Raw genomic sequence first — 15,329 nt, 5'->3', positions numbered from 1 at the left:
CTGTTGCAATAAATAATGATCTAGCCTTTGCTTAAAATTTTCAGTCTCAGAATTCCCATTGTGGCTCAGTGGTAACAAACCCAACTAGTATCCATGAGGATGCAGGTTTGATCCCTGGCCTCACTCAGTTGTTTAAGGATCTGGCATTGCTGTGAGCCATGGTGTAGGTCACAGACATGGCTTGGATCTCATGTTGCCGTGGCTGTGGTATAGACTGGCAGCTGCAGCTCTAATTCAATCCCTAGCCTGGGAACTTCCATATGCTGCAGGTGCTGCCCTAAAAAGCCAAAAAAAAAAAAAAAAAAAAAGAAAAGAAAAAATCAGTCTCTCCTTTCTTTCTTTCTTTCATGTTTTACTGTAAAAATTCTTTTTTCTGGAGTGGTTTTTTTTTTGGTTTTTTTTTGTTTTGTTTTTCTGCTCTCTGCCTAAGCACAAAACTTCTCTTTCTTACCTGTAATGATCCTTGATATAACAGAAGACAGTCATCATGGTTCCTCAGTGTCCTCTCTTCTCCATAATTCTCATAAAGTAGGTGATGGCTTCAAATAAAATGTACTGTAACCAAGTAAATAAAGGATGCTTTGTGATCCCTATCAGTGGGAAAATAGGCTGTGATGTGTCTCTTGACATGATAGCATGTCCTATCTCCTTTTTGAGTTCCCTGAACACACATTTAGACGAATTAGAAGTTATATTCTTGAAACCATCTTATTTTCATTTAGTTCTTAGCGTTTGAAAACATATTAACTTGGCTACATCCAAGAATGTTTTTCCTTGCTACTCACAAATAATTGCCTGACAAATAAGCTTCTTTCTTTTTAATACCACAGTAGAGTTCCTATAAACTAGTTTCCTTACCTATGGGTAATCCCTACCCTTTTTCTACACTATGTCACACTGTGTACACTCAAGTTGATCTTTCTTAAATGTTCTTAAGTAACATTTTTACAAGAATCTTGAAGACTTCAATCCATGACAAGATAGGATTATTGCCATCATTCTGTAATTTTCAAATATATGTTGTCTTAGGCAATTGCTACTTAGTAATTGTTGTTGACTAATATCTGTGATAGGGTGACTAATTAAATGTGAAACCTTAAATAAATTGCACAATCTCTCTGTGCCTCAGGTTCTTTTTATACAAAACAAAAAATTAGGTAGAATAATTTCTACAGTAAGTTCCTGCTTAAATTTATTACTTAAAGCTCATCTGCAGACATCTGAATGCCCTGCTGATGACATGCAGAAAAATACTCCATTCATTTTATAAGAAAAAAAGACTTGTACATTTTGTGAAGAAGAGATATTTGCGAATGCCACAGAGAGAAAACAGCTTATAAATAGAGCTTTCCAAAGTTTCGCATGTCTTTTCTTCAGGCTTCTTTCCTAGAAAGTTTGAAGAGACTATGATTTTATGACCCATACCAGAGGCATTAGTCTTTTCTATCAAGAAATTTTTACTGAAGTTGAATAAATGCATCATAATGAAAGCTCATTTTAAAGCCTACTAAATGAAAAGCACTTTTCTATAATGGGGAAAAGTATGTTTGACATCATTTAGTTAAAAATAAAAACAAAGTGTAGAAATTTCTCATGTATAAGTCATTATTTGGTAAACTGAATAACTGTTTACCGGAATTAGGTAAACAGTGCTAAGAATGACATGTAACTGTTTTGTTAGGGTTTGTTAAAAGGATATTGTACACGTGTTACTTGCTTACATTCATTTCTCTTGTGACTTACTAAAAAGGGAAACATATGCTTGAATAATATCTTCCCATGCTGAGTGAATTAATTGTTCTTCACAATGGGTTCCATCTGAAAAGAAAATGTTTCACAAATTGGCAGCAGAATGAATTTGTATTATCAGCTAGTCCCCTTTGCTAGTCTGTGTCACCAAATGCTTCTCTTCTGCACATCTTATCATAATGCACCATCACTTCATAAAGAACTAAGACACTGCATTGGAAAAACGCTCCAGGAGAAAATTAGGTATTGTCTACCCATTTAACGTAAAACTGCAAATCTCAGGCCACAAAGAATCTTTGTGAAGATGGTAATTTCACTTCTCCCTTATTTTTGTATTAACTGTGTTATTATCTGAAAATTAGAGTTGTGTTATAGAGCCTGAGCTACTACCCATACGTGGCTGTTAGGTATTTGAAATGTGTCTAATCTGGATTGAGATGCTCTGTCTTTATAAAAGAAACACCAAATTTCAAAGTTATAGATGTCTATAAAAATATGAAATACCTCAATAACTTAATATTGATCACATTTTGAAATATTTTATACCTAGGTTAAATAAAATATATTGTTTAAATTTGACCTTTTATTGCTGTTTAAAATGTGCTATTAGAAAACTCAGAATTGTATAAGCGGCTTATATTTCTTTTGAACAGCACTGACCTTGTGGGGTTGATGACATGTGGATCAGAATAACTAAATGCTGTAGCTTGAAAATGGAATAAAAATTTAATTTTATGTGCAGTATTCCTTCATTTAAAAACTTTTCCATGCTGTCTTCTATATGTGTCATGAGTATTGCCACTCCAAAGCTAGGTTTATTTTGTTTCCTATGCCTGGATTAGCAAACACCTATCCCTCCTTCCTGGCCCTTTGATTTTAATGTGTATATACTTTTAGGTCTCATGAAAATCTCAGACCATTGTGTGGAACTATTCTTGCTTTATACTCCACATTGATTCCTCCTTTCTCTGAACTTATTTTGTATCTACAAGGCATACCAGAAAGCTAACAGTGAATTAGACTCTAAAAGTAACCTCTAATAGTGTTAATGTGTTTTTTAGATTAGAAACATTTTGGTGAGAGAAGGGTAAAGCATATATTCTTCTCTTTTCTCAAAAGTGATCATCTTCAGTATATAACAGACAGAGGTTATTTTTAGAATTTAGTCTGGTATACTTTGTAATTATTTGGTATCCATTGTGAGTAGTTGGTTAATAGATTCCTTCATGAGCTCTAAGTGTGGTCATTCTTTGAGCTTCCTAGTGCTTTGATAGCTGTCACTAATATCACAAAACATGGACTTAGGGTTTAAGATTATCCTTTTTTGATTCAGCCAACTTTTAAGTGGTGTTTTAGAGAAATCAAGTTATAACACCAATAAAAAGCATAAAGGAAACTCACTATTGTACATTTTGTAATCAATAATGTATTTTATCTGCCTTTTTCTTTTTCTTTCTTTTTTTTTTTGAAAAAATGGTCTTTGAATGTTCAGGATGATGCCCGCCAACTCTTTGTGCTTGCTGGTGCTGCTGAGGAAGGTTTTATGACTGCAGAACTTGCTGGAGTTATAAAGAGGCTGTGGAAAGACAGCGGCGTACAAGCTTGCTTCAACAGATCCCGAGAGTACCAGCTTAATGATTCTGCAGCATAGTAAGTAATCATAAGTTCAGAACTACACGATCATGAATAATTACTTGTAAGTCAAATATACCTCCAAGTGAATTTTAATACAGAATCTAGTGACACATTCTTACACAACTCAGGATATTCAGGATGACAGTATTTGAAAACTTTTTCTATCTTTTTTGTGTGTGTTTGTAGGTAGCAGTGCAATTTGTTAGTTCCTCTGTGTTCAAAAGTTGTCTCAAGGGACTCATGCTTATGTAACTTTAATAATGTAACTCTAATTGAATCATGCAGAATGAAATTATTTCTCATACATTTCCAAGAAAGTAGTTAGAACTTCCCAAAGTTCACTTTGAATTAGGGTGTATCTCTAGTTCACCTGGGGCTAGCCGAAAGGGAGTGTAACTGATTTGAGTGTTTTCGTTTACCGATGGTGCCTTAGTCTGGATGGTAGCTTGTCTCGTGACAGGCACCTTGAGTGACAGGCAGCCCTTTTGAAGGGGTGCATGGTGATCCCAAGATATTTTCTCACTGAAGAAAAGAAAGTAGGTCTACACTTGAAAATTGTCGGTTGTATGTACTCTGTTGCATTAGACACTGTTTACAGATATCTAAGTCCAGTTCCTCAGAGGAAGTATCTGCCTTGATTTTCCAAGTGGTGAATCCAAAAAGTCTGTAAAGCAGTTTGTGAGGAAACCTAATTAGGGAGCTTTCTGCTTGGCGATCTGTGTAGAGTAAAAACAAGGATTCATTTCCATTCTTTGGCACACATACTAAGAAATATCAAGGTGGTATGAGTAGAAACATATGCCATGAACTCGATTTGCTTTCCAAAATTATTGTTTTCTTGACAGAGCTGTTGGCTCTTAGGGAAACAAGTGGGGATTAGATAGAAGAAGACAGGCATTAGAAGATCTAGGTCAATACAGATACCTTGCTTCAGCATGTGGTTCCTGAGGACTTAACTATCATATAACATGTCATGTCATGTGTTGCACATCAGAGTACTCAGTGTTAGATAAGTGATTTAGTGTGAGTGAATAAGTAATACAAGTTAGTGTGTAACCCAGCACAATTTTTATGCTATATATCTTAATATGTATTTTAATGTTTTATAGGTATATAAGCCATATATATTGTTGCATATATAGTTTATATATATATATGTAACATCTTCCTATTGCTAGGTAGCATGTCTCTCCACCTAGTATCCTAACTTCTGCAAGGAAATTTTCCTTGATTCAGTGAATAAGCCTTTGCCTCCTTGTTTTATGTACTCATGATACAGTGTATTTTCTTTCATAGCACTCACAGATTTGCATTCATTTTGAGGTAATTGGATTTATACTTGAGACTCTGATTATTTTCTGTCTCTGCCACTACATTGTAAATTCAGTAAGGTCTATTTTGGCCCCAGTTTTCTTTCTTATGCTGACACATAGGCATCATGCAATATGCCCTTATTTAATAATGAATAAATTAATAAACCAGACTCTACAGAGGCTATAAGAAAAAATTAGAAAAACGTTTCCTAGCACAAGAACACGACTCTTAGTCCGTGATGCTTGCTTTGTCATCACCAGAACCTGCAGAAAGGTCTAAGCGGAAATCATTTATGGTGAAGAGACTGCTCTGAGCTGAACCCGGAAAGGGGAACTATTTCAGTAATTAAGGGATGCTTCTCAGGAATGAGGGATTGAAGTTTTATTTCCTCCTATCTACACCCCCCCCCCCAGTATATTGGCCAAGACCTTTTGTCCTGTGCACAGTGCTTGGACGTACACTGAAAAAAGTGTGTACCTTTGGCTCACCATTATTTTATTACTAGCAGTTCTGACCTTATGGCAATAATAGAACCATCTTTCAAGAATAAAGAAAAGTGATAAAAAAATCTTTTTCTCTATAGTAGTTACAGGGTATCTTGATTTCTGAATCCTTGAGATAAGAGATGCTGCCAAGTTGCCCATTGAGACCATCTAACCACAAATTTACACTTCAAATTTGTCATCTTTTAAAACAAGAGTTTTTTACAATGCCTGTTTTTCTTTTTTGTCTTGCTGAAATATAAATGTGCATTATTTTTTGAGACTAATAGAACTATAGCCATTTTAAGCTAAGAAATATATCTTAAACTAGAGCAGCTCAGTATTTCAAAGGGACAGTTAGTAAAATCTTGCCATTGCCTGTTAAGTCACATTTTCTTACAATAAGGTGAACATAATATATATAGAACTAAAAACACAGACAAAGTACTAGGGGATTATCACCAATGTGATAATATAAGATTACTTTTAATTCAGTAAATGTCATACAGATAACTCAAGCTATCTCTAGGTATTCTAGTATCAATATCATACACATTCCTCACTGACTAAAACATTTTGATGGTTAATTCAGTGGGTAGCTTTCCAACTCCCATCTCCACAAATCAGATATTTATTGAGCTTCTTTTGTTTGTAAGACCCTATTTGTTTGAAGACCCCATCCCAAATGGCTATGGAACAGTTTGCAGTAGATGGTGCTTCACTGTAATAAACCTAGATGTATCTTCTAAAGTGTCTTGGACTGTTCCACCCCGGTATTAGAAATTACTGCAGTGATGCTCCCCACACTGACCTTAGGCTTAATTACTTGCATAGCCTACTAATGGCCTCACTTTCTGAGAAACAAGACATGACTATTCCTGCCTCCATACTGTTTTACTGCTTTTCCTGATGTGAATGACATTCCCTTTTATCCCTTGTACTGTTTATACCCCTCACTATCCATGAGTCCTTCTTTAACCACTCAGATTCACATTAATCTCTCAGTATCTGGACTAAGACATTTACTGACTCTACTACATAATTTGACACAAAATAAAATAATTGCATGGTAGGACACCACTACATTTTTATATCACATCGTATTTGGCATCATTAGCAGAGTGTTGAGTGAGTGACTGTGAAAAGAGTAAGGAGTAAAATATGAACTTTCAGAGTGCCACTTAAATGTAGACTACAGGAACATGTGCAGTGTTTTCTTGTATGTAACTTAAGGCTGGTCGAAAAGGAACAATATCACATCTTTGGCCAGAGGTTTCCTCACTGCTTTCTCAAAAACGAAGGCTTTCTAAATCCTCAACAAGAATAATTTGGAACATAAACAGCGCTACAGCAAAAAAGTGTAATGAAGAATTTTAAGGGGCAAAGTTATGGTATGCAGTTAGTTTGGGTGTTTATAAAATTATTGCTGTGTTTCTTTTTCAGCAATGAGAATTGCTAATTAGTATCCTTAAAAATCAAAGTACATGACATTTTTAAAAGGTTTAAAGAGCTTTGTGGCTGAAGAACTATTAACATTTTCATTTCAGTGGGAGTTGTATAAGATATAAACTTAAATAGGTCAGATTATGTCATTACACAGAGGTGTAAAACTTCCAGTAATTTGGATTAGTGCATGTGTTATAGTATTTTACTCTTTGATTTAGGTGATCTTAGATGGTCTTTACTGACAGTATTAACTGTTGGCATATTGCTGGTTGTTTTTTCAGCTATCTGAATGACTTGGATAGAATTGCACAACCAAATTATATCCCAACTCAACAAGATGTTCTCAGAACTCGAGTGAAAACTACAGGAATTGTTGAAACCCATTTTACTTTCAAAGATCTTCATTTTAAGTGAGTAGCTTTGAAGCATATAATTTCTAAATTTTCATATAAAACACATTGTCTAAGAAAAAAAGGAATAAGAATAAAGGTTTAAAAATTTTAGAGTTGGAAATTACAAAAAAAAAATTACTCAGACAATTGGACAAAAGAATTTGGGGGTGAAAGGGGTCAAGAAACATTCTTAGGAGGAATATTTATATTCTTACATAAGAAAAGGTAGCCATGCAAGTTCCTCCTGGCTATATTTTTCATCAATTTAAATAAAAATTGTTTTTGCCTTTTATTTTTAAATAGAAACTCCTGCTCTAATATTGTATATTTTAGGAACATGTTGCCATCTATTTTTAGGTAAAAAGAATGTTTTACTTGATAGACTATATGTTTAATTGTGGAAGTATTTTTTTTTAATTGTATCTTTTTTTTTTTTTGTCTTTTTTGCTATTTCTTTGGGCTGCTCCCGCGGCATATGGAGGTTCCTAGGCTAGGGGTCAAATCGGAGCTGCAGCCCCTGGCCTATGCCAGAGCCACAGCAACACTGGATCTGAGCCGTATCTGCAACCTACACCACAGCTCACAGCAATGCCGGATCTTTAACCCACTGAGCAAGGGCAGGGACCGAACCCACGACCTCATGGTTCCTAGTCGGATTCGTTAACCACTGCGCCACGATGGGAACGCCTTAAAATTGTATCTTTTTTATAAAAAGTTATACATTTAATTGAGAATGCCCTATAACTTACTGAGGTATGAACAGAGGAACAGTGAATTGTAGCCCTTAGAAATGGGAGGGATCCTGTAGTTCATATTGTCTTGTCTGCTCATTTTATAATGAACCAGGCTCTGGGAAGTTCAGTTAAACATTATATTCAGAACTAGGTTTTTCTTTTTCCAGGAAGTAACCATTTTCACAATATGTGAAAAACTGCTAAATTTTGCTTCAGTTAACTCTAATGCTCTGAAACAATACAATAATAAAGCAGAATTTCTGAAACCGTCTTAAAAAAACGTTGTTAGGAGTTCCCGTTGTGGTACAGCGGAAACGAATCCAACTGGGAACCGTTAGTTTGCAGGTTTGAACCTTGGCCTCACTAAGTGGGTTAAGGATCCGGCATTGCCATGAGCTGCGGTGTAGGTCACATATGTGGCCCAGATCTGGCATTGTTGTGGCTGTGGTATATAGGCCAGCAGCTGTAGCTCCGATTAGACCCCCTAGCCTGGGTACCTCCATATGCTGCTGGTGCAGCCCCCAAAAGACAAAAAAAGAACAACAAAAAAATGTTCTTAGTCAAAGATTAAAAAACAAATATTCATCAGCTCACCTCAAGAAGAAGCTCAGTTTCACAATTTATGGGAAGCACTGTTAAATGTATGCAACTATATGTCCAGTTCTCTACATGAGTATTTTAAATATAGAACATCTGTTGCTATATTTAACACTAAGTTATCCCATATTCAGTGGTTCATGTAATTGGGTTTTCCAGAAAACTAAAATTTAATTTCAGTTTTCTGTGGCAGCTTCCCTCCAAAAAAACAAATACTGCCTTGCTTTCTTAAACAGAGATACAGATCATAATTAGTTTATCTGACCATGAAACTTTGGGCTTTAATATGTTATATACTGTTTTACATTTGCTTGTACTTTTTTCTGTTTTCACTTTTTTTTCCCATTGTAGCCGATTTACAGTGTTCTTCAATTTTCTACTGTACAGCAATGTGACACATACATACATACATATATACTTCTTTTTTCTCACATTATCATGCTCCATCATAAGTGACTGGGTATAGTTCCCAGTGCTATACAGCAGGATCTCACTGGTTATCCATTCCAAAGCTAATAGTTTGCATCTTTTAACCCCACATTCCCAGTCCATCCCACTCTCTCCCCCTCCTGCTTGGCAACCACAAATCTGTTCTCCATGTCCATGATTTTCTTTTCTGTGGAAAGGTTCATTTGTGCCGTATATTAGATTCCACATATAAGTGATATCATGTGGTATTTGTCTTTCTCTTTTTGACTTATTTCACTCAGCATGAGAGTCTCTGGTTCCATCCATGTTGCTGCAAATAACATTATTTTGTTCTTTTATGGCTGAATAGTATTCCACTGTGTATATATACCATATCTTATTAATCCAATCATCTGTCAATGGACATTTAGGTTGTTTCCATGCTTTGGCTGTTGCAAATAGTGCTGCAGTGTACATACTGGTGCATGTATCTTTTCAAGGAAAGATTTGTCCGGGTATATGCCCAAGAGTGGGATTGCTGGGTCATATGGTAATTCTATGTATAGTTTTCTAAGGTACCTCCAAACTGTTTTCTGTAGGGGTTGTACCAATTTAAATTCCCATCAACAGTTCCCTTTTCTTTCCACCCTCTCCAGCATTTGTTATTTGTGGACTTATTAACGATGGCCATTCTGACAGGAGTGAAGTGGTACCTCATAGGAGTTTTGATTTGCATTTTTCTAATAATCAGTGATGTTGAGCATTTTTTCATGTGCTTGTTCCCATCTGTATATCTTCTTTGGAGAAATGCCTATATAGGTCTTTTGCCCACTTTTAAATTGGGTTGTTGGCTTTTTTGCTGTTGAGTTATACAAATTGTTTGTATATTTTAGAGATTAAGCCCTCGTCAGTTGCATCATTTGAAACTGTTTTCTCCCATTCCATAAGTTGTCTTTATTTATTTATTTTTTTAATGTTTTCCTTTGCTGTGCAGAAGCTTGTCAGTTTGATTAGGTCCTATTGGTTTATTTTTGCTTTATTTCTGTAGCCTTGGGAGACTGACCTAAGAAAACATTTGTGCTGTTGCTGTCAGAGAATGTTTTGCCTATGTTCTCTTCCAGGAGTTTGATGGAGTCTTGTCTTAAATTTAAGTCTTTAAGCCATTTTGTGTATTTTTGTGCATGGTGTCAGGGTGTGTTCAGTTTCATTGATTTATATGTGGCTGTCCAGTTTTTCCAGCACCCCTTGCTGAAAAGACTGTCTTTTTCCCGTTTTATATTCTTGCCTCCTTTGTCAAAGATTAATTGACCATAAGTGTCTGGGTTTACTTCTGGGTTCTCTATTTTGTTCCATTGGTCTGTTTGGCTGTTTGGGTACCAGTACCACACTGTCTTGATTATTGTGGCTCTGTAACATTGCCTGAAGTCTGGGAGAGTTATGCCTCCTGCTCAGTTTTTGTTCCTCAGGATTGCTTTGGCAATTCTGGGTCATTTGCAGTTCCCTATAAATTTTTTTTTTTTTTTTGGTCTTTTTTGCCATTTCTTGAGCCGCTCCCGTAGCATATGGAGGTTCCCAGGCCTAGGGGTTGAATCAGAGCTACTTTAGTCGCCGGCCTACACCAGAGCCACAGCAATGTGGGATCCAAGCCCCATCTTCAACCTACACCACAGCTCATGGCAACCCCAGATCCTTAACCCACTGAGCAAGTCCAGGGATCGAACCTGCAACTTCATGGTTCCTGGTCGGATTTGGTAACCACTGAGCCATGACGGGAATTCCCCCCTATCAATTTTTGGATTGTTTGTTGTAGTTCTGTGAAAAATGTCACGGGTAATTTGATAGGGATTGCATTAAATCTGTAGATTACTTTGGGTAGTATGGCCATTTTTACAGTATTAATTTTTCCAACCCAGGAGCATGAATATCTTTCCATTTCTTTGAAACCTTTTTAAGTTCCTTGATTAGTGTTTATAGTTCTCAGCATGTAAGTCTTCCACCTCCTTGGTCAGGCTTAGTCCCAGGTATTTGATTTTTTTTTTTTTTTTGGTTACAATTTTCAAAGGTATTGTATTTTTGTATTCCTTTTCTAATATTTCATTGTTAGTATACAGAAATGCGACTGATTTCTGAATGTTAATCTTATATCCTACTACTTTGCTGAATTTGTTGATTAGTTCAAGTAGTGTTTGGGCTGAGTCAGAGTTTTCTATATATAGTATCATGTCATCTGCATACAGTGTCAGTTTTACCTCTTCTCTTCCAGTTTGGGTGCCTTTTATTTCTTTTGTTTGTCTGATTACTGTGGCTAGTACTTCCAATATTATGTTAAAAGTGGTGAGAGTGGGCATCTGTGTCTTGTTCCAGATTTTAGGGGGAAGGCTTTCAGCTTTTCTCCATTGAGTATTATATTTGCTATGTGTTTGTCATAGATGGCTTTAATTATGTTAAGGTATGTTCCCTCTATACCCACTTTGGTAAGAGTTTTTATCATGAATTGATGTTGGACTTTGTCAGATGCTTTTTCTGCATCTATTGAGATGATGATGTGGTTTTAGACTTCTTTTGTTAATGTGGTTTATGACATTGATTGATTTGCAAATGTTTAACCATCCTTGTGAACCTGGGATGAATCCCACTTGGTCGTGATGTATGATCTTTTTTTATGTTGTTGGATTCGGTTGGCTAAAATATTGTTGAGAATTTTTACATCTATATTCACCAAAGATATTGGCCTATAGTTTTCTTTTTTGGTGGTATCTTTGTCTGGTTTTGATATTAGGGTGGCGGTTGCATCACAGAATGTCTTGAAACTAGAAATCAACCACATGAAAAGAAATGAGAAAAAACTAACTGCGTGGACACGAAACAACATGCTACTAAAAAAAGAATGGTTCAATGAGGAAATCAAGAAGGAAATTAAAAAGACCTCAAGGCAAATGATGATGAAGCAACTCTATGGGATGCCACAAAAGCTGTGCTTAGTGGGAAATTCATACCAGTACAGGCCCTCCTCAAAAAAGAAAAATTTCAAATCGACAATTTAACCCACCACCTAAATCAATTAGAAAAAAAAGAACAAAAGCTAAAATCAGCAGAAGGAAGGATATCATAAAGATCAGAGAGGAAATCAATAAAAGAGAGATACAAAATAACAATAGAAAAAATCAATAAAACCAAGAGCTGGTTCTTTGAAAAGGTAAACAGAATTGACAAACCTCTGGTCAGACTCACTAAGAAGAGGAGAGGGAAAAAAAAACCAAATAAACAAAATAAGAAATGAAAAAGGAGAAATCACAGCAAATACTGCAGAAATACAAAAAACCATAAGAGAATACTATGAACAATTATATGCCAACAAATTTGACAACTTAAAAGAAATGTTTCTTCTTTTAGAAGAAATGGACAACTTTCAAGAGACTCACAGCCTGCAAAAACTTAATCAAGAAGGAATAGATTAATTGAACAGACCTATCACTAGAAATGAAATTGAATATGTCATTAAAACAGTCCCTACAAATAAAAGTCCAGGACCAGATGGCTTCACAGGCAAATTCTATGAAACCTACAAAGAGGAACTTATACCTACCCATCCTCCTTAAACTTTTCCAAAAGGTTGAAGAAGAAGGAACACTCCCAAAGCCATTCTGTGATACCACTATCACCCTAATGTTTTCACTCTTTTTTTTTTAAGCTGCTGGAGTCTTTTTTTGTGCTGGCATTATTTTATTGAAATCATTTGCCTTCTATTAGTTTGCTTACAACTTCTAGAATATTAAATAACCAAACCCAGGAATATTAAAATATTATTAGTTTATATAATCTGATTTACCTTAAGAACTATTGCTGTGTTTAATAATTGTGAATTTATTTTAATTATATAAGGAAGTTCACTGTTACAATTAGGCTTTAAGAGTTTTGGGTTGTTTTGGTTTTTGGTTCTTTTTTTTTTTTTGTCTTTTTTAGGTCTGTGTCTGCGGCATATGGAGGTTCCCAGGCTAGGGGTCGAATCTGAGCTATGGATGCTGGCCACAGCCACACCCGATCCGAGCCGTGTCTGCGACCTACACACAGCAATGCTGGATCCTTAACCCACTGAGTGAGGCTAGGGATTGAACCTGTGTCCTCATGGACGCTGGTCAGATTTGTTTCTGCTGAGCTTTGATGGGAACTCGAAAGGTTTGTTTTTAAACCTAGTGCACCTTAAATTCTGACGTTTTGCTTTTTATTTGCCTTAACTTTAAGACTGTATTCTATTGCAAACTTAAATTCTTATGTTCAGATGATGACTTTATTTTAGCCATGTAGTCCAAGGATAAAATGCATGAGGTTGGGGTTAACAAGTAAGGATTCTAGACCTGGGCCCCTGTTATGTAAGGATAAACTTGTTGAAGATTCTTAACAGACTATTACAATCTTGCTCATTGTCAAGAGGTTTAAACATAAAATGAGTTACTGTCTATAAAGGAAATAGAGAGGTGAGAGTTCCGTAAATGATGGCAAAGAGAAAGGTAAATGTTACATCAGTTATTTGGTACTTAGACACTCTTGGTAAAATTCATTTTTGTTCTTGGTTAGGTGCACCCTAAACATTCATTTCTAGATGATACTTTTCACTTCCAGCTGTTACTCAAAGATATAATTTCCGTAAAAGTTGTGTGTCATCATGATCCTTCCAGGAAGTCCGCTTATCTCACTCTGTCTAGTCTTCTTGGGTGAATTTCACAGGATGTTTTTAGTTACTGTTTGCACTTGCTGACTTAAAGATAAACATAGGTCTGTCAGGAATTTCAAATAAACTTTGTCTTATTTTGGATTCGAATTCTGTTAAATTACTATCATTGCTAACATATGGTTCCAACTTTGCTTTTTATATGTTAAATGAGCCTGAGAAGAATGAGGACAAAAATGTACTTAGAAGAGTTCTACTGAGAACTCTTTGGAGTGTGTGTTTATCATTTTGTGTGTTTTGTTGTATCTATTCACTGATTTTAAGTGCTGGTGACTCTCACCTCCGTGACTAGGCATTTGTGGAAAGTATCTCTGCAGATAATTTTGCTTTAAAAAATCAACGGTTTTATTTTACTGTAATATTTTTGCTGAAAATAGCTATTAAAGCATCCCTTCTATTAGAAAATCATCATCATAAGTTTCTGTTCCTTTTCTATAGTAATATAAATGTGCAGTTAATTTTGGGGTGCAGTGTCATATTTACAGGGTTGACATTCATATATGATCAACCAGCATTGGACCAGTGTTGGTCACAGAGGTATTAAATGATAGTCTGAATGTTAGTCAGCTCATCTCAGGATCTCCAATATCCTATTCCACCTTCCCTCCCTGAGAATACTCAGTTTCACTCCCTATTAGATGCTAGTCAAAAGTCTCATCTTTTTACGTGGAGAATATACTATAATCTTGTTTTCTTTTGCATTAAAAAAATAGAAGTTCAGAATTTGAAGATAATTTTAGTGTATGTGTGAAACTGCATAATGCTGTGTGCTTTGCCTGATCCTTTGTCATATCGGTTCTTAGTCATTTTTGCTTCTTGACTTATGAGTTAGGCTGGTGATTCGCAAAGTGTGGTCTCCAGCAGCATCCAGTTACCCACCTGGTGATGCTGAGGCACACTAAAGTTTGAGAAGCACTGGCTTAAAGGCTCTTTGTTTATGACCAATATATGAATGACCATCATTCATTTCCAAATTAAATAAAGAGATTTCTTTATTTAATTTGGAAATTAAATAAAGGCAAATTACTTGATTATCAAGTTAAATCTTTGTTATATTTTACATTCCCACAACATAACTCCAAGATCTAGATCTTTTAATGTAGTAAAGGTAGTCTATTATTGTTTAAAAGTGTTTTTAAAATATTCTGTAGACATAGTTCATTCTTTGATTCAGCAAATATTTACAGAGTGCTTTTGTTGGTCCAGTGGAGGGGATACAACATGGCCAAAACCGACCATGTCTTTGTTTTTGCATTGTTTTAGGGATAGGGAAGGAGAGGAAAGGAAATATTTAATATTTGGGGGTGATAATTGCCATAAGGAGAACTAAAACAACGTAGGGAATATACTAGTTTCCTAAAGCTACTGTTAACAAATTACCACCAACTAGGTGGCATTAAACATCAGAAATTTATTCTTTGATAGTACTGGAAGCTAGAAGTTTAAAATCAGTATATTAGCAGGGCTTGCATTGCTTTTGAAGAGTCAAGGAGGAGTCCTCCGTTGTCTCCTCTTAGCTTCTGGTGGTTGTAGGAAGGGCTTGATGTTCCTTGGCTCATGGCCCTTTCACCCCAGTCCTTGGCCATCCCTATGTGTATCTTTTCCTCTTTACTTGATAGTTCACTCCTCAGTTTTTCCCTCTGTCCTCTTGCATTTTATTTTAGCAGCAAGGAAAGCCAAAGCTGGACCATGTACTCTTTGCTTGGAAATGTTCTCAGCTAAATCTGAACATCCAGTATCATCTCCTGCAAGGTCTACCTTACACCCAACCCTAGAACACAGTGAAACCAAGTTTTTGCCACTTTAAAACAAGGATTACCTTTTCTCCAGTGTCCAGTAATAT

General features: G+C 35.8%; 1 protein-coding gene across 1 annotated transcript in view; it reads left to right on the top strand.

Moving 5' to 3' along the window:
* Positions 1 to 15,329, top strand: part of GNAI1 (G protein subunit alpha i1) — a gene marked incomplete at its 3' end in the record, with an annotated part of 86,861 nt that overhangs the window by 58,129 nt on the left and 13,403 nt on the right. Inside the window, 2 exon segments of the mRNA NM_001123115.2 lie at positions 3,242 to 3,399; positions 6,908 to 7,036. Of these exon segments, the coding sequence (NP_001116587.2) occupies positions 3,242 to 3,399; positions 6,908 to 7,036 (287 nt within the window).

The sequence above is a fragment of the Sus scrofa genome, chromosome 9, assembly GCF_054392235.1.
Source record: "Sus scrofa isolate SSC_HxYL_T2T_F1_AM1 chromosome 9, Sscrofa_HxYL_maternal_Yorkshire_Landrace_v2.0, whole genome shotgun sequence".
Classification (NCBI taxonomy): domain Eukaryota; kingdom Metazoa; phylum Chordata; class Mammalia; order Artiodactyla; family Suidae; genus Sus; species Sus scrofa.
This window is presented reverse-complemented; position numbering and strand designations above follow the sequence as displayed.